Genomic DNA, 16,924 nt, shown 5'->3' with positions numbered 1-16,924 from the left:
GGTGCTGTTCGCTCTAACCCATTCTTTATACATCGAGGTACTCGTCAGGGTTGCCCGCTGTCTCCTCTGTTATTTGCCCTATCCTTGGAACCCTTAGCTCAAGCAGTCCGACAATCTGAAACTATTTCTCCCATAAGCCAAGCCATAAGCCTATTTCTCCCACACCAAGCCGACGCCGACAAACTAGTGGCGACGAAAGCAGACTACGGGGTCGGCTCACGTCGGTAGCGTCTGGGTCCAAAGTTGCCCTTGACACACCAAGCCGATGCTCGACACACGAAGGCCAAGTAGCGCGTCCGTTCTGAGCTTTTCTCATGCACTGGTTCACCAGCTGAACAGCCAATCAGAATGATCAGATGACCTGACTGACCGACAAGCTCCGATGCCGAAAAAAAGCAGACGAGGACCAACTTCAGCCGACGCCACGGAACACACTGAGAAAACTTAGTCGGCCGACAAACAAAAACTGCCGACGGCTTGGCTATACGGAATACTCATCATCATATTTCTTTGTTTGCTGATGATATCTTATTGTTTTTGGAGAAGCTGTCACATTCTATTCCTCATTTGCTGAATTTATTTGACCATTTTGGATCTCTCTCAGGGTTTAAAATTAATTGGAGTAAGTCATGTTTACTTCCCCTCAATTCTAAAATTGATTCCATGTCCCTTTCTATATCTATTCCATTGGTTCAAAACTTTAAGTACTCAGGGATAGATGTTTTTCCTTCCCTGCAGGAAATCGTCTCAAAAAACTATAATGGTATTCTAGCCAAAGTATCCTCAGATTTGGAGAATTGGTCTCGTCGTCCTACTTCTTTTCAGGCCCGTATATCGGTGATTAAAATCAATGTTCTCCCACAATTGAAATATAAATTTATTTTCTTCCATGATTCCTCTCGCTCCACCGGTTGGCTACTGGAACAAACTAGATGCATGTGTTTCATGGTATATATGGGATGGGAAACGTCCTCGTATTAAACTGACTACCTTACAACGATGTAGATTACATGGAGGTCTTTCTTTCCCTAATTTTAGATTGTATGCTCAAGCCTTTTCCCTCCGCCCTTTAGTTGGCCCCATTGTAACCCACCTCCTCTCCACATGGAGGGATGTTGAAAGACGTTCACAACTAGCTACAAAATGGCATAGGCATTCGCCTATTTTCCACAATAATAACCTTTTATCAGGCAGTACATTTCATTGTCCGCAATGGACTCATAGTAAAGTAAACACTCTGGGAGATATCTTTGATGATAGTGGTTTAAAATCCTTCCAGAATCTTAAAACTCAATATAATCTGCCAAGCACCTCCTTTTTTATGTATTTGCGTATTAGATTGGCCCTACGGGCATATGGGGTGCCTTGGAGCTCTCAACTGCCTGTTCACCGTTTGCGCAAACTAATCCTTCCTTCTGAGGAATCTCCCTCCTCTGCTTCAGTCATCTATCTCTTTCTTCTTGAGCATTCATACAAACCTTTATCTATTACTACTGTTTGGGCTAAGAATCTTAATGAGGATGTGCATGTTTTATTTTTCAGATCAGATATGGGGTATGTTTAAATTGTCTTCTAAAAACCCTAATCACCAAATGATTCATTGGAAATTGCTGCATAGGGTTTACTTGACTTCAATTAAATGTTTTTATATGAATCTGTTGTCTTCTCCTAAGTGTAATCTCTGTTCCCAAGGAGTTTTAGGAACGTTTCTACATTTTTTTTGGGGCAGTGTCCCTCTCTCTCCCCTTTTTGGACTCAGCTCTCACTGGACCTATCATATTTGTTGGGTACTGAGATATGTTTGACTCTGCGCCATTTTTTCATGAATGACTTTTGGGACTTCACCTTGTCCATTCAACAAAGATATTTACTGTTAGCTGCTCTCACAGCAGCAAAAAAATAGCTGGTCAACCGTTGGAATCCTCCTCACACAATGAACAGACGAACCTGGACTGTGTATTTGTTGGACATTATCTCAATGGAACGCTCTACTTCTCGTATACATGGATCTAATGTGAAAACTGTTAATTCATGGCATTCAGCTTTTAATGTTGGCTTCTTTGCTAAAATCTTTGTAAAAAATATTGTATTGTTATTTGTTTATCTATTAATATTAATTTATATATTTTTTATTATTATTATTTATTTTATTTTATTTTATTTTAATTAATTAATTAATTAATTTATTTATTTTTTAAGTCTACCAGGGGGTGAGATGGGTTGAGGTGGGTTCTAAATTTGTACAGCTGATTTTTGTTTTGTACTACTGTTCCACAGAATAAAATTCAATAAACAGTAAAAAAAAAAACAGCAGGGGATCAAATAACTTTTTTCCCCCACTGTAAGTGTGAAAACCAAACTCTAGTAAAACTTCAACAGTGTGCATTTAATCATACATTTTCCAGCATCAACCAAGGCATGTTTGTGTTGTACTTACCCAGCAGTACAGCTGGGGGGAGCGCAACATCAGGGTCTTTCATCCAATCATCATTTGACAACTCTATGATGATATTTGGATTTTCTTTGCTTGCCTCTGTGAGAAGGGTCTGTAGACATGTAGAGTCCGCCTTACTTTGTGCTTCTTTAAGAGCCTTAACAAATTCTGATTCAACAGGGTAATCTAATACAATGTCGTCTGACATGGTTTGATACGACTTTCAGTGGGGGTTTCCCCTTCCACACTCAGCCTGAGACTGTAATAATTTGCATATGTGGCGCATCTGTTGTTGTTCTCGGTGGTTACATCTAAATATAGACAGGTCCAACTGTAAGTTGATCTAAATGTTTATAAGACTGGCGTGAGCATTTACACTGCAAACCCACAGTGGAATCTACTAGAGTGGAGCAACAAAACAAAGTGTTCTAATAAATTGTAAATTTTGTATCACACTCACAATACAACCTATTTTAATTTTGTGCGATTTCAGAAAGTCTTAAATTTCCAAACTTCTCCATGTGTAAGCATAGATGTCACAGTAAGGATCTGATTTAGGAGACGTGTTTCTAAATACAGTGCTATGAAAGGTGGATTATAGACAGCGAGAGAGATCTGTAGACATGCTCTTCTCACTAGACATAAACCTGGTGAGCAGCTGGCCAGCAATATCAGAACAGTCAATCAAGTCAACAATATTATGCTGTTCTGAGAAGAGCAGTTCACAGAGCTGCTGCCTCTAATCTGTCCCGTACTGCTTTAACAGAATACTCAAATGGGTCTCTGAAAGAGCAACTCTTTAACTTCCGTGCTAAATAGGATTCAAACTAGTCTCCAGTACTTCCCCAAATTTGTGTTTTCCAGCTATAACATCCAAAATAATAGGTAAGGTCAACTATTCCAGGATCTAGGAGTGTGTAGTGGCGTCTTTGCTCTCCAGTCCAGCAGGTGTCAGTGAGGAGTCAGAGCAGCAGCGGGTTTGTTTTCCTTAGCCGTTAGCATATGAAGCTCTTGTAAAAGATGCCCGTGTCTGTCATGATGGCTGAATTTGATGAAAAGCTGCTGTTGCAGTTTGAAACTCAAGAGCTGGAGGTAAAAATAGACGGCGAGATTTATATATTAATGCTTTAATTCCGCGGATGTTTGTTATCTGGTAAACTGCTACAGTAACTTGGTTGTCAGCTGAACAACACTAGTCATGTAAAGACAACTCTAGGCATAAATATAAGATAAAACAAATACAAATTTATTGTTTTTATTGCGGAATGTAACTTATGTGTGAGTGTATATGAAGTTTTGTGTGTAGTAATAATTTTCCTTGGACGTAGTTATCTGTTATTGTATAACAGGCATGTTTGTCTGACAGTTTATATGTAAGTTGTCATATTCATCTATTTAATATTCATCATTTACCTTGTATCCTAGGCTCCTGGTGGCATTGCTACGCCTCAAGTGTATTCCCAGTTACTAGTCCTGTATCTCCTGCACAATGACATGTGAGTATGTTACATATATATTTAATGTTAATTCATATTTACATTATCAGTTGATTCTCTCATAACAGGCATTTGCTTTATGCAGGAATAATGCCAGATACCTTTGGAAACGGGTACCACAGGCAATCAAAACGGTGAGTTTTAAATTTGGATCCAATTAGTCTAACATAAAGCAAAAATGAATTTCAGGTCTCTGATACAGATTTTAATTACAGGCAAACCCAGAGCTGGCTGCTATATGGGCCGTAGGACAGCGTATCTGGCAGCGAGACTTTCCAGGGATCTACACAACTATTGCTGCTTACCAGTGGTCTGAAAGCATTCTCCCTGTGATGGAAGCTTTAAGAGGTACTGAGATCATGTGGTTTGGAGTTTATGCTGTATTTTGTTCTGTATTCCAACAATAAAGTTGTTGATATAAAACAAACAGCTGTGTTTCCAGCAAATGGCAGTATGGGGTAAAGGAGAGATCTACATGGGGCATCTCAGAAAATTAGAATATGGTGAAAAAGTTAATTTTTTCTTGTAACGTATTTCAAAAAGTGAAACTTTCATATATTTTAGATTCATTACACGTAAAGTAAAACACTTTAATTTTGATGATTAGAGCTTACAGCTCATGAAAGTCAAAAATCAGTATCTCAAAATATTAGAATATTTACATTTGAATTTCAATAAATGACCATCACTAGAGTATAAATTCTGGGTATCACTTGTTCTTTGAAATCACAATAATGGGGAACACTGCTGACTCCACAAAGAGGGTAAGTCACAGAGGGCCATTACTGAAAGGGGTGGCTGTTCAAGGAGTGCTGTATCAAAGCATTAAATGCAAAGTTGACTGGAAGGAAAAAATTAGGTAGGAAAATGTGCACAAGCAACAGGCATGACCGCAAGCTTGAAAATACTGTCAAGCAAAACTGATTCAAACACTTGGGAGAGCTTAATAAGGAGTGGATTGAAGCTGGAGTCAGTGCATCAAGAGTCACAACACACAGACGTCTTCAGGAAAAGGGCTACCAAGCCACTTGTGAAACAGAAACAACGTCAGAAGCATCTTACCTGGGCTAAGGAGAAAAAGAGCTGGACTGTTTCTCAGTGGTCCAAATTCCTCTTTTCAGGTAAAAGTAAATTTTCATTTTCATTTGGAAATCAAGGTCTGGAGTCCGGAGGAAGAGTGGAGAGGCACAGAATCCATGTTGCTTGAAGTCCAGTGTGAAGTTTCCACAGTCAGTGATGATTTGGGGTGTCGTAACGTATGCTGGTGTTGGTCCATTGTGTTTTATCAAGTCCAGAGTCAATGCAGCCGTCCACCAGGAGATTTTAGAGCACTTTATGCTTCCATCTGCTGACAAACTTTATGGAGATGCTGATTTCCTTTTCCAGCAGGACTTTAGCACCTGTCCACACTGCCAAAACCACTTCCAAGTGCTTTGCTGACCGTGATTTTACTGTGCTTGATTGGTCAGCCAACATGCCTGACCTGAACTCCATATGGAATCTATGGGATATTTTCAAGAGAAAGATGAGAAACAGTCGATCCAACAATACAGACGAGCTAAAGACTCAATAGTGCCTCAGCAGTGCCACAGACTGATCGCTTCCATGCCACACCTCACTGATGCTGGAGTTTGTGCTAAAGGAGCCCCGACCAAGTATTGAGTGCATAAATGAACATACTGTAAAGAACTTGAAGTTTTCTGTTTTGCAAATCCTTTTTTTGATTGATCTTAGGAAATATTCTAATATTTTGAGATACCGATTTTTGACTTTCATGAGCTGTAAGCTCTATTGTTTTACTTTACATGTAATGAATGTAAAATCTATGAAAGTTTCACTTCTTGAAATAAGTTACAAGAAAAAATGAACTTTTTCACCATATTCTAATTTTCTGAGATGCACCTGTATTTGTGCCTAGACAGATTCAGACAATGTAACTGGATAGAATGTTCTGTGCACTTCCATGCCTGTGTTTTTTGTCTTTATAATTTACTACATGGCTAAATTGTTTGGATTGGATTTTTTTTTTGTAAGGGAGAGAGAGAATGAAAATACAGGTTTTTGTAACTCTTGTCAATCAACCTCTACTTCAAGTTAATTACTGTCAGATTTAGTTTGATTTTTGAAGTAAAGTTTGTACACGACATGTTATATGTGGTTCTGTGTGATTACCTTTCTCTTTTACAAGGATCAAAATGTGTGGTCACTATTGAATGTGGATGGATGTGTAAGAAAAAATGAACATTTACCCTGGGCAGTGGCACATATCTTGTTCCCAGATTCCATTTGAAGTGGTTCAGGACTAAACTTAGCTCAGGCATTAACTTAGCATATTCACAGGCCAAGTGTGAATCCTTTGAATGATGACTGTTTGCAGGGTCAATTAAAAACTAAGTTACTTTATCACTACTTTGTAATTTTCTTGTTAAAAAGTAAGATGGCAACAGTTCTTTTGCAATCTCTTAACCATATTTAATATAGTATCTTCGGGGATCATGCTAAAACACAGCCTTCATTTGATCCCCACGTGCCAGCACCTGACCCACCCAAGCCAAGGATAGGTTAAAAATAACCCTTTCCATGTGTTCATGGGTTCCCTATGTACTGTGTTTTAAGACATCAACAGTTGTTGTTGTTTTTTTACCAGCAAATTACTCAAGAATATTTGAACAATAATTAATTTTGAAAAATCAAACATTTCGAGTGATTTGTGGGTTGTTCCACAAAATTAAATATAATATCCTCAGAATACAAGGAATATAAAAAAGAATGGTGTAGGTAAATGTGTATTCTTTTTTGTTGTTGTTGTTTTCGGTATTTGGTCATCTATTTAAGGTGACAAGTCAAGAGTAGAGTTCTTAGTGTACAGTTAATGTTTTCTTCTTGTGAAAAATATCGTAATTATTCTGTGCAGGACAGAAATTAGCAATAAATATTCAGAGATTGTTTTGTAACGGACAGGGTTTGTTTTCTTGACATGAAACTTGTTTGTCACCCCTCCATTATTTCAACATTGAAATCTCACTGTACAGGAAAGGGTAGGGGTGTTACCCTTATCATCATGACACAACACATGGGTTTAAAGGGGTGGGGGCTTTTGCTTCTCCAAAAAGGAATCTTGAAAACAAGTGGATAGAAATGTGTTCTCTGATTGGTTGGAGGAATGGCATGTCACCCACTGGCTGAGGGTAGTATAAAGACCAGGGCCACTTTGCCCCAGAACAGATCTGACAACTGCAGGGAATCATTTACTGCTGTGCCACAGCTTATTTTGTAACTTTTTTTGGGTGAAGACAGCCATTGTAGTTATACAGCAAAAGGCTACAAAGCGACCATTAACATGGACATTCAGCGATCTTCCTCTTTGTTGGGGCCTCCTGACTCTATGGAGAGCCTTGAGAAACAACTAAGCTGCCCGATTTGTCTGGACATGTTCACCAAACCGGTGGTGATACTGCCCTGTCAGCATAACCTGTGTCGTGGATGTGCTAGTGATCTTTATGATTCTCGAAACCCTTATCGTTTCTCTGGTGGTGTCTTCCGGTGCCCTACTTGCCGTTTTGAAGTGGTTCTTGATCGTCATGGCGTGCATGGACTTCAGAGAAATCTTCTAGTTGAGAACATAATTGACATATACAAACAGCAGCAGGAAGGTGGAGGTGGTGGCAGCACCACAGAAACGCAGATAAAACCCAAAAGCTCTAAAGAACCAATGTGCCAAGAGCACGAGGATGAGAAGATCAACATCTACTGTGTGACTCACCAAATTCCCACTTGCTCCATGTGTAAGGTCTTCGGCCAACATAAAGACTGTGAGGTGTCACCACTTGCTAGTGTCTATCAGGCTCAAAAAGGAGAGCTGAGTAATGCCATCGATGCTCTTGTAGCAGTTAATGGTCGCCTTCAAGCATTGCTTAACCAGATGGAGGAGGCCTGCACAGCTGTTCAGGACAATGCTCAACGTGCCAAGCAAAGGCTTGGTGAATGCTTCGATTCCCTGTATGCAGCCTTGGAAGAGCGCAAGAATGCCCTCTTGGAACGTATAAGCAAGGAGCAGGATGAGAAGATAGCTGCCCTCAGGAATCTGGCCAGGCGTTATGGGGATCGTCTTCAGGCAGCCACAGAGTTGACGGACACGGCAGTGCAGGCGCTGGAGCAAAGCGGTGCTGCAGATTTCCTGCTGGCCTCCAAGAATCTGATCACTCAGACAAAGGATGTGGCGAAGAGCTCATTGGCTGAAGAAAGGCCTGAGCCAGGCTTTGAAAAAATGGACCATTTCACTCTGGATACAGAACAAGTGGAGACTTTGTTGTCCAAGATGGACTTTGGAGGAGATGATGATGAAGAATTTGAAGATGCTGAAGATCAGGAAGAGGAGTGAATGGGAATAGTGTCATAGAGGGCAAATAGGATGTGATGAAGGACAAGAAGATGAAGCAAGGACAATAGCAATGAGAAAGAAGAAGGTTTAATGTTGGGATATCACTGCTAAGCAGTGTCAGCATTTCAACTTATATGATTATAAGAATATTTCAGAACTAGGTGCCATTTTTATACTTTTTATAATGTTGCTGTTTAGAAGTTATCTTCCTACTTGTTCATGTTTTACTTAACCACATACTGTAACAACAATGCTATGTAGTTCTGTATGTTCAATATCTTAATGCTTTGATATGAAATAAAATGTTCAAATGTATTGAGATGAGTTTATTTATTTTAAAATTATTTTTATTTTATGAGATGTACAGTACAAAGCAAATGACAAATTTAAGGAGCAGTTTAAACAGAATATCTTGGAATTACTACAAAGGTTACTGTTTACAAGTAAACTCTGTGCACTCTTCGTCCTCAACTTTCTTATCTGGTTAAAGGCACATGCTATTTTTAAAAGGTAAGAGGGCGAGATATGGCTGGGGGACCTTGGGGGTAGAATACCAGAATAGGACAGATGAACACTGCTTTCACCTCCCCCAGCACTGCCTTGCTCAGCAGCTCTTGCTATTCATGATTGCAGGTCAAGGCGAGTGAGAAATCAGGAACTGGGAGTCAGGTTGTCTAGCATGCATTGACAAGCACTAAAAATAAACAAGCAACATGCAAAAATCCTCCAAATGTAATTTGTTGCTTGTGAGGTGTTAAGACCAGACATATTTCACACGTTGAGTCAATCTGAATTTCTTTCTGTAGAGGGCATCCTTGTTTAACATGTTCTTGTCTGTATGGAATTTCCAAATGGCGGGCTTGTAGTCACTCCTGACTTCCCTGGTGTTGCATACATGTAGCTATTACTAAACACGGTTGCTGTTTATTTAGCCTTCAAACATACTCCTGTGTTTGCTATAATGGAGCATATAAGTAATTTTCCAAAACAATATATTTAACTAAGTTACCCTGGGTTAATGGATAATGTCACTTACAATTACTTTGTTTCTTGAAGTACTTGAAGTCTGTTGCAGTAATCAAAAGTGACAAATACATTAATAGACACCAAAGCTGCATTTATATGATTAAAAATATTATTACGATTTTAAATAACTGCTTTCAATTTTAATAGATTTTGGATTATAGTTTATGGCAAAGCTGAATTTTCAGCCATTACTCCAGTCTTGAGTGTCACATGATCCTTCAGAAATCATAATATGAAATGCTGATTTGGTGCTCAAGAAACATTTCTTATTTATTTCTGTGGCAACCGTGGTACATTTAAAAAATAAAAAAATTATGAAAAGAAAGTGAAAAAAATAAAAATAAAAAATAATAATAATTGTAACCAATATCTTTACTGACACTTTCATGAAACCCCCTTGTTTGATCACTGGTCTTTCACACCTCAGATTTATTTATTATATGTGTATATATTACCCAACTTGGTGTGAACTGCTGTCAGAATAAAGTTTAATACCACTTTTGTACTGATATGAAACATAAAAAATGATTTAGTGCACTTTCCTAAGGTTTGTTATGCTACTTTCACTGTCACCAGTACCTTCTTTACTTGTCCTTGCTTGGGTGTGTGCAACCATGGTGCAAAGTTTGCAGAATGAAAGGAAATTAATGAATGTTTATCACCTTTTTAAAAATACTTTAGTTTTTCTCTTGTACTTTGTGTTTCTTATAGAGTCCACCCGTAGGAGGGCATATGGGCTAGTAGCGCAAGCCTACACCTCTATCAGTGCAGAGGACTTTGCTGCCTTCGTGGGATACTCTGTAGAAGAGGCGGTCAAAGGTACATTAAACAATTGTTATTAATTAAATAATTAATATTTTGTACTGGATTTATGGATTTTTTTCTACCTTTCCTTTCCCGTTCAGATCATTCTTATACCAACTAACCAATCTTATTTTTATTTTTGTTTTAATTTTTTTTTGCTTATTCTGTCTATTCCAATCAGTATTTCATATTTTGAAAAAATACATTTAAACAAATCTGCAGTTCTTTCAGTATAATCACGTGCTTGGTCATCAATAGAATAAAAGTAATTCACTTTGGCTGTGATGATTTCTTGATCTTCTGCAAAAACAGCTTGCATTGGTTTAGAGATAAATGTGAACAACCTTCTATTGTCTTTGTAATATAAATGTCTGTTTCTCTTTCTTTTAAGGTGTAGTTGGCCATGGGTGGCAGGCAGATCCAAACACCAGGATGATCATGCCACAGAAACCAGGTGGAGGCACTGTTTCACTTCTTATTACCAATAAGAACAGATGTTTTTCCCCCCACTCTATGACTCATTCCTCCATATGGTTTCATTCAGGGCTCTTCCTCTGTACAAAGAGCTTGTTCCAATGAGTTAACGGTTCTGCGTGGTTTTTTTTTTTCATAAGCACGTGAATTGGTGACTTCATTTAGACTCCATTTTCATCCTGCTCTCATGTTTGTTGCTGATTGGCTCTCAGTTTCTTAAAGATTCCTTAATTTAGTAAACAACAAGAATTTAATTCGTTTTGGTCATCTTATATTCATCTTTCTGAATTATGCTGTTCTTTGTGTTGTGTGTTTTTGTGCACACAGCTTTTCTGTGTTCGCCTGTAACCATTGAGAACTGTTTTTATGAGACACATTTATTCCAAAGCAACAGGAACAAGCAGCATCTGGGTTTGTACACTGGCCTCGTGAGAGTGCAGATGTCTGTAATGCATTTAAATAACTGATGATTGAGAAATGACTCCCAGTACTGATGACCTGCAGCTTTCACTAAAAGCAGCTGATGTTTATTAATTCAACACAGTTGCCATGACATTTTTCTTACTTGCATAAGTAGTTACATGTGTAAAGGACTCTGTTGCGCACATATTCTTGTTCTGTGCACAACTTTGTTTACATTCATATGTCTATGTGTTATAGAGCAGATTGTAGAGGACTTGAAGGAATTCCCCCTTCTCTCATGTTTCTCTTCTGCCTTCCTTCCTCTTTCTCCAGATCCGCCCCCAGTCTCTCTGGTTCCAAATGAACAACAGCTGGCCAGACTTACCGACTACGTGGCTTTTCTTGAGAACTGATAAGCACTCCAACCTCTTCCATCCTCTTCCTCACCACTTCTCAAATACTGAGACCTGTGGTGTCCAGGACCCTTCACACACATTCATCTGCCCTGCTTCAGTGATGGAGCCACCATCTTTTGTTTGTTTTGCTTCTTGAACTTGTCAGCCACAGTGATGTAGAAAAGTTTCCAAATTGTTTTACTTGTAAAACTTTTACATCTACTTTGGAGTATGACATTGCTGTCAATATTGTAAATGATTGTTTTTCAGCATAAATACTTCACTATATGCACATATTGTTCAGGATTTTTGTGCTGTTTTGATGTTACAGGTCAAAATTGGGTCCTTATGTAATTTCATATTAACAAAGATGATGGTTCATGATGGTTAAGACAAAATCACTCATCAGAACAGCCACATTTGTCCAGATGTGTAATTACATTTTTGTCATAAATTTTGGCACATCAGTCAAAATGGCTTCTTTTTGCAATTATTGAGACCATGCATTCATTTAACCAATAGTCTCTTTTGTTTTCTTATGTTGTTTTTGTTATAGAATAATAGGCTTATGTAAGTCCTGTTATGAAGCAGAGCTGGCAATGAAGGAATAGTTCAGTTTATGATAGCTGGGGAAAAAAACTTGTCATTTCTAGCAAAGGTATTGTTTAAACAACCGACAGCTCAAAGCAGATTATTTTTGGAGGTGTACAGTTGTATTTAAGATGTTTTCCACTGTCTGACAAGTGTTTTGTTGACAGTGCATCTCTGTCTGTCTGCTGTTCAGATGTTTTGCACTGCCTCCTTGGATTCTCACGCAGAGTGGATTTGAAAAAGGAGAGGAAACATACCAGCTGTTGGCCACTGACACATCCTATCAGCTTGAGAATAAAAGTTTGATCCATATGCGCTGACAGAATGGGTACATATGGTACTCTGAGAATGTTAACCTCATCCATTTTACCATGCTTGTCTTTGAATTTTATCTTCTATATTGCATTTGCTCATCTTTTTACATTTTGAGGTTGCACCAACCTGGGCCTATCCGGTTTTTGACTTGGCAGATATTATTGTAATGGACTTGTTTAAGTTTCTGAGTGCCCTCAGGTTTAGCATCTTGCCCAAGGTCACTGGAAAAGAGTTGGCTCTCTGGCACTTGGCAAGTTCACTGTTTGCCCTTATCTGGCATAAAACCTTCAACTTTTACTTCAGTGCCTGAACCGTTATGTTTATACTTGGCATATTTCATTTCTGAATATTTTAAAGGATACTCTGTTTCTAATCCTTTGGACTTCCAACATAATCCTGCGCACTTCAGTTTAGTCTGTTCTCTAAAACAAAAAATGTTGGAATGTTGACAGATGCCTCATTTGGTTGTGCATGAATTTCCCATATGCTTTATTGCAGTGTGACCAAGACTGGCAGGACTTTCTTTGTAGTCTGAAACCTAGCACTCCTGAGAGGTGAATGTGTTAAACCTGCAGACCTTGTTTTAATTATTACTTGGACCAGCCTAATTTCCTTTGATTTTATATTTCTATATTATTTCATATATTTTAAGCTGTATGATCAAGTGCAAAAAGCCCTTCAAAGGACGTGTTTTGTGATCTGAGATCATCATTGACCTTACACTAACATCAAACGGTAATAAATGCAGACCAGCTGAACTAAAGTCTTTGACATCAGGAGCGGTCAGGGGTCACAGACACAGGCTTTACTGGAGCAGCTGGGGTCCGTGTGTAAAACTGTTGAGCCATTTGTGAGGCCAAATGTAACTGATATCCACTCCTGAACTTTTAAAGTTGGTGTTTTTTGCTTGCTTTGTGAATTCTCCTTGACAAATGATAAATCAGCATTGTTATGGTAGTGTTTTTCTTTGCTTTCAAATAAAACAAGCTCCCTGAGGAAGGTTTAAAAAAGCCAGATCTTATCTCTTCGACAGATGTTCGTAAAGTGCTATTGGCCATTCCTAATGAGTTCGACTTTTGCAAGGGTTAAGGGTTATGTCTGTATCCCATCATGCTACATGCCACAGAGGTGACGTGCAGTAAAGGTGAGCATATTTCGAATCCTCCTTTGCATTAACATATCTTAAGCTCTCCTCTTTGAAAAGAATGTCATATTTTTGTCTCTCAACAATATGAAGTCTGAACGTATGGGAATGAATCTGTAGAGAATGTTTAAGCATTTTCTGCTGTTGTTACAGAAAAAGTGTGTTACTTAAAATGGTGATATGGCTTTGTCTCCTGCAGAGTTGTAATGTCGCACATTTTCTGCATCTGTTTAATATTTCCATTCAGCACTGTAAGTGTTGCCATCCCTCAAATCTGAACATCTCCCCAGTGCTGTCGTTCTGTTTATGGATAGAGAGCGTTATGAACCATTGAGGAAGAAGGTTTATTTGTCAAAACACTGAGTAATAGATTTACTGAATTTAAATAAACAAAAATCCTGCTGCATGTGAAGGTTAAATGTTTCCATGTGGGTGGATGAGTCATAGTTTTTTTTTTCTCTCCAACCTATGAAGTATTAAAACTGTGTGTGCTTTTGTGAGACAGAAGTAGTGTTTTAAAATAGCAAGGTCAAGCCAGCCGCAGTTCAGAAAAACACGGTCATGCCAGCCGCGATTGAATTTATTCATTCAATAGCGCTTTTCATTCTAGACGCCCAGAATTTAGATGTAATTACATTTTTCGTGTTTTTTTCTGTTTGTTTTATGATCAGCTGCTTAATATTCGTGTTATTTATTGCTGTCTTTGTATCTGTATTAGGCCTACTATATTCTTCTACCTGCATTTCATTGCAAGAATTCGTAGAAAAGGAGATATGGGACATTAATCGGTTTTACGACCACGTTTCTAATAAGTAGATGGAATGAGTGGTCAGTTCTTAAACAGATATGCACACCTCATATGAAACCATTTTACTGCAGCATATTTTTGAAATATGGGACATTATTAAATTTTGAGGACTATAAAGACCCCGTTTCTAATAAGTAGCCTACAAGAAATGAACGGTCAGTTCTTATATGGGACGTCCCATACTATATGCACACCTCACATGTAACCATTTTACTGCAGCATTTTTGAGATATGGGAAAATATTACATTTTGAGGACTATAAAGACACCATTTATAATAAGTACAAGAAATTAACGGTCAGTTCTTAGATGAGACGTCCCACACTATATGCACACCTCATATGAAACCGTTTTACTGCAGCATTTTTGTGATATGGGACATTAATACACTTTAGAGAGCTATAAAGACACCATTTCTAATAAGTAGAATAAATTATTGGCCAGTTCTTATACAGGACATCCCATACTATATGTACACCTCATATGAAACCATTTTACTGCAGCATTTTTGAGATATGGGACATTATTAAATTTTGAGGACTATAAAGACCCCATTTATAATAAATACAAGAAATTAACGGTCAGTTCTTATATGGGGCGTCCCACAATGCACACCTCATATGAAACCATTTTACTGCAGCGTTTTCAAAATATTTGAACATTATTCGATTTAGAGGGGTACAAAGACACCATTTCTAATAAGTACAAGAAATGAATTGTCAGTTCTTATAGAGGACATCCCATACTACTGTATATGCACACCTCATATGAAACCATTATACTGCAGCATTTTTGAGATCTGGGACATCATTCGATTTAGAGGGGTATACAGACACCATTTCTTATAAGTAGAAAAAAGCAATAGTCAGGTCTTTTATGAGACGTCCCATACTATATGCACACCTCATATTAATCATTTTTACTACACCGTTTTGAAGAAATGTTGCATTATTCAACTTCAGAGGGCATCTAATAAATTGAAGAAAAAAATTATCAGTTCATATACAAGACGTCTCATGCTATCTACATACCTCATATGAAATCTGCAGCGTTTTACTGCAGAGTAATGTGCTAATTGTCTCATTTCAGTGTCCCGAAAACACCCCATTTCTAATAAGAAGAAATGGACGATCAGTTCATATATGGGACATCCCAAATTTTATGCACACCTCATATGAAAACAGCTTGCTGCAGAATTTTAGAGATATGTAATATTACAACACTTTAGAGGGCTACAAAGATCTAATTTTTGGCTAAGTAGAAGTCACGAGTGGTCAATTCATATATGAAGCTATTTTGCTGAGACACTTTAGAGAAAGGTAACACTTTAGAATAGGGAACACTTGTTCACTATTAACTATGACTTTTCCCTCAATAAATTCCTAATTTGCTGCTTATTAATAGTTAGTAAGGTAGTTGTTAAGTTTAGGTATTTGGTAGGATTAGGAATGTAGAATAAGGTATTATAGAATAAGGCATTAATATGTGCTTATTTACTACTAATAAATGGCCAATATTCTAGTAATATGCATGCTAATAAGCAGCAACTTAAGAGACCCTAAAATAAAGTGTTACCTAGAGAAATGCACCATTATATTTGACTTCAAAGGCTTATAGAGAGGTCTAATCTACGTGTAATCTAAGTACAAAAACAGTTGATTCTTATAAGTCATTTCCCATCTTCTATACATACATCAGAGGAAAACATTTTACTGTATCATTTTTAAAGTGCATGCTATTATTTCAATTATAGAATTATACAACTGTACATTTATGCTTTCTGACAAGTACCAAAAAAATCAACAACCAAATTTTATAATGGACCTCCCATATCTGCACCCTTTATATTAAAAACATTTTACTGTAGCAATTTGGAGTTCAAAGTCATGTCAATTCTCAGACATTGCACAAATTTTCCAGTATTGAAAACTATAAATATTATTTCAAATAAGTAAAAAAAGGCTATTTCTCCAAAAGTACCTCCTACTTTTTCAGCACACCAAATGAGAAGTCTGTGTACTGTGGCAGTTTGAAGTTGCATCCAAATTCAACAAAGATCTTAAAGACAGTACATTATTTCTCCAATTTTGAGGCTTATAGAAACATCAATATAAATATGTAGATAACAATAATGGCCTTTGCTTTGCATGCTAGGTACCTCCTACTCTATCAGCACAGCTAAAATGAACACACAGTTTCAGGACACTTAATATGGAGTCTTTGCTCTGTAGCAGTTTGGAACATGGATGGGTCATAGCGTATGCCCAGTCTTGCTTCTGGAGATCTCACTAAAGGTTCAGCTCCAAACCTACTCTATCTATTGTTCCTGACTCTTAATTAGTTACAGGCAGGCTTGTTGGAGCAGGACTGACACTGAATTCTGCAGGAAGGTAGATCTCCTGAAAAAGGATTGGGTACCCCTCATGTATTATGTGCCTTTTAAAAAATAGACAGTGATTCTAATTCTTTGGTTAAATAGCATTTTGTTGTATTTGTTGTATTCAGATGCATGCTATGTCCAGTACACATAGCCCTCTAAATGTGCCATACCTCGAAAACGCTGCAGTAAAATGGTTTCATATGAAGAATACATATAGAATGGGACGTCCCATATAAGAACTGACCATTCATTTCTTGTACTTATTAGAAATGGTG

General features: G+C 37.8%; 2 protein-coding genes across 3 annotated transcripts; both read left to right on the top strand.

The window, feature by feature from the left end:
- The first annotated feature begins 3,199 nt into the window (after positions 1–3,199).
- Positions 3,200–13,901, top strand: LOC306877326 (COP9 signalosome complex subunit 8). Of its 2 annotated transcripts, none has more exons than XM_079429028.1 (7): positions 3,200–3,526; positions 3,860–3,930; positions 4,016–4,064; positions 4,146–4,278; positions 10,049–10,156; positions 10,533–10,595; positions 11,351–13,901. In XM_079429028.1, exons 1-7 carry the CDS (start codon positions 3,455–3,457, stop codon positions 11,428–11,430), a joined length of 576 nt encoding a protein of 191 aa, XP_079285154.1. In that variant the 5' UTR covers positions 3,200–3,454; the 3' UTR covers positions 11,431–13,901. The 2 variants fall into 2 exon arrangements, with proteins under 2 accessions (XP_079285154.1, XP_079285153.1); XM_079429027.1 differs by having other exon boundaries at positions 3,399–3,526; positions 10,019–10,156; positions 11,351–13,322.
- Positions 7,155–9,629, top strand: LOC306877045 (tripartite motif-containing protein 54-like). The gene has a single exon (XM_079428567.1). The coding sequence runs from the start codon at positions 7,271–7,273 to the stop codon at positions 8,309–8,311; it is 1,041 nt and encodes a 346-aa protein (XP_079284693.1). The 5' UTR covers positions 7,155–7,270; the 3' UTR covers positions 8,312–9,629.
- Positions 13,902–16,924: the final 3,023 nt, after the last annotated feature.

This window comes from Barbus barbus (genome assembly GCF_936440315.1).
Source record: "Barbus barbus genome assembly, chromosome: 11".
Taxonomy (NCBI): Eukaryota; Metazoa; Chordata; class Actinopteri; order Cypriniformes; family Cyprinidae; genus Barbus; species Barbus barbus.
The sequence above is the reverse complement of the archived record's forward strand: the minus strand, read 5'-3'. Positions and strand labels throughout refer to the sequence as shown.

Excerpts from the sequence above, each read along its gene's own strand:
- LOC306877045 (XM_079428567.1), top strand. The coding sequence starts at position 7,271 with ATGGACATTCAGCGATCTTCCTCTTTGTTGGGGCCTCCTGACTCTATG.
- LOC306877326 (XM_079429027.1), top strand. The coding sequence starts at position 3,455 with ATGCCCGTGTCTGTCATGATGGCTGAATTTGATGAAAAGCTGCTGTTG. Across the intron at positions 3,527-3,859 it reads TTGAAACTCAAGAGCTGGAG|GCTCCTGGTGGCATTGCTAC; the intron begins GTAAAAATAGAC and ends CTTGTATCCTAG. Across the intron at positions 4,279-10,018 it reads TGTGATGGAAGCTTTAAGAG|TTTTTCTCTTGTACTTTGTG; the intron begins GTACTGAGATCA and ends AAAATACTTTAG.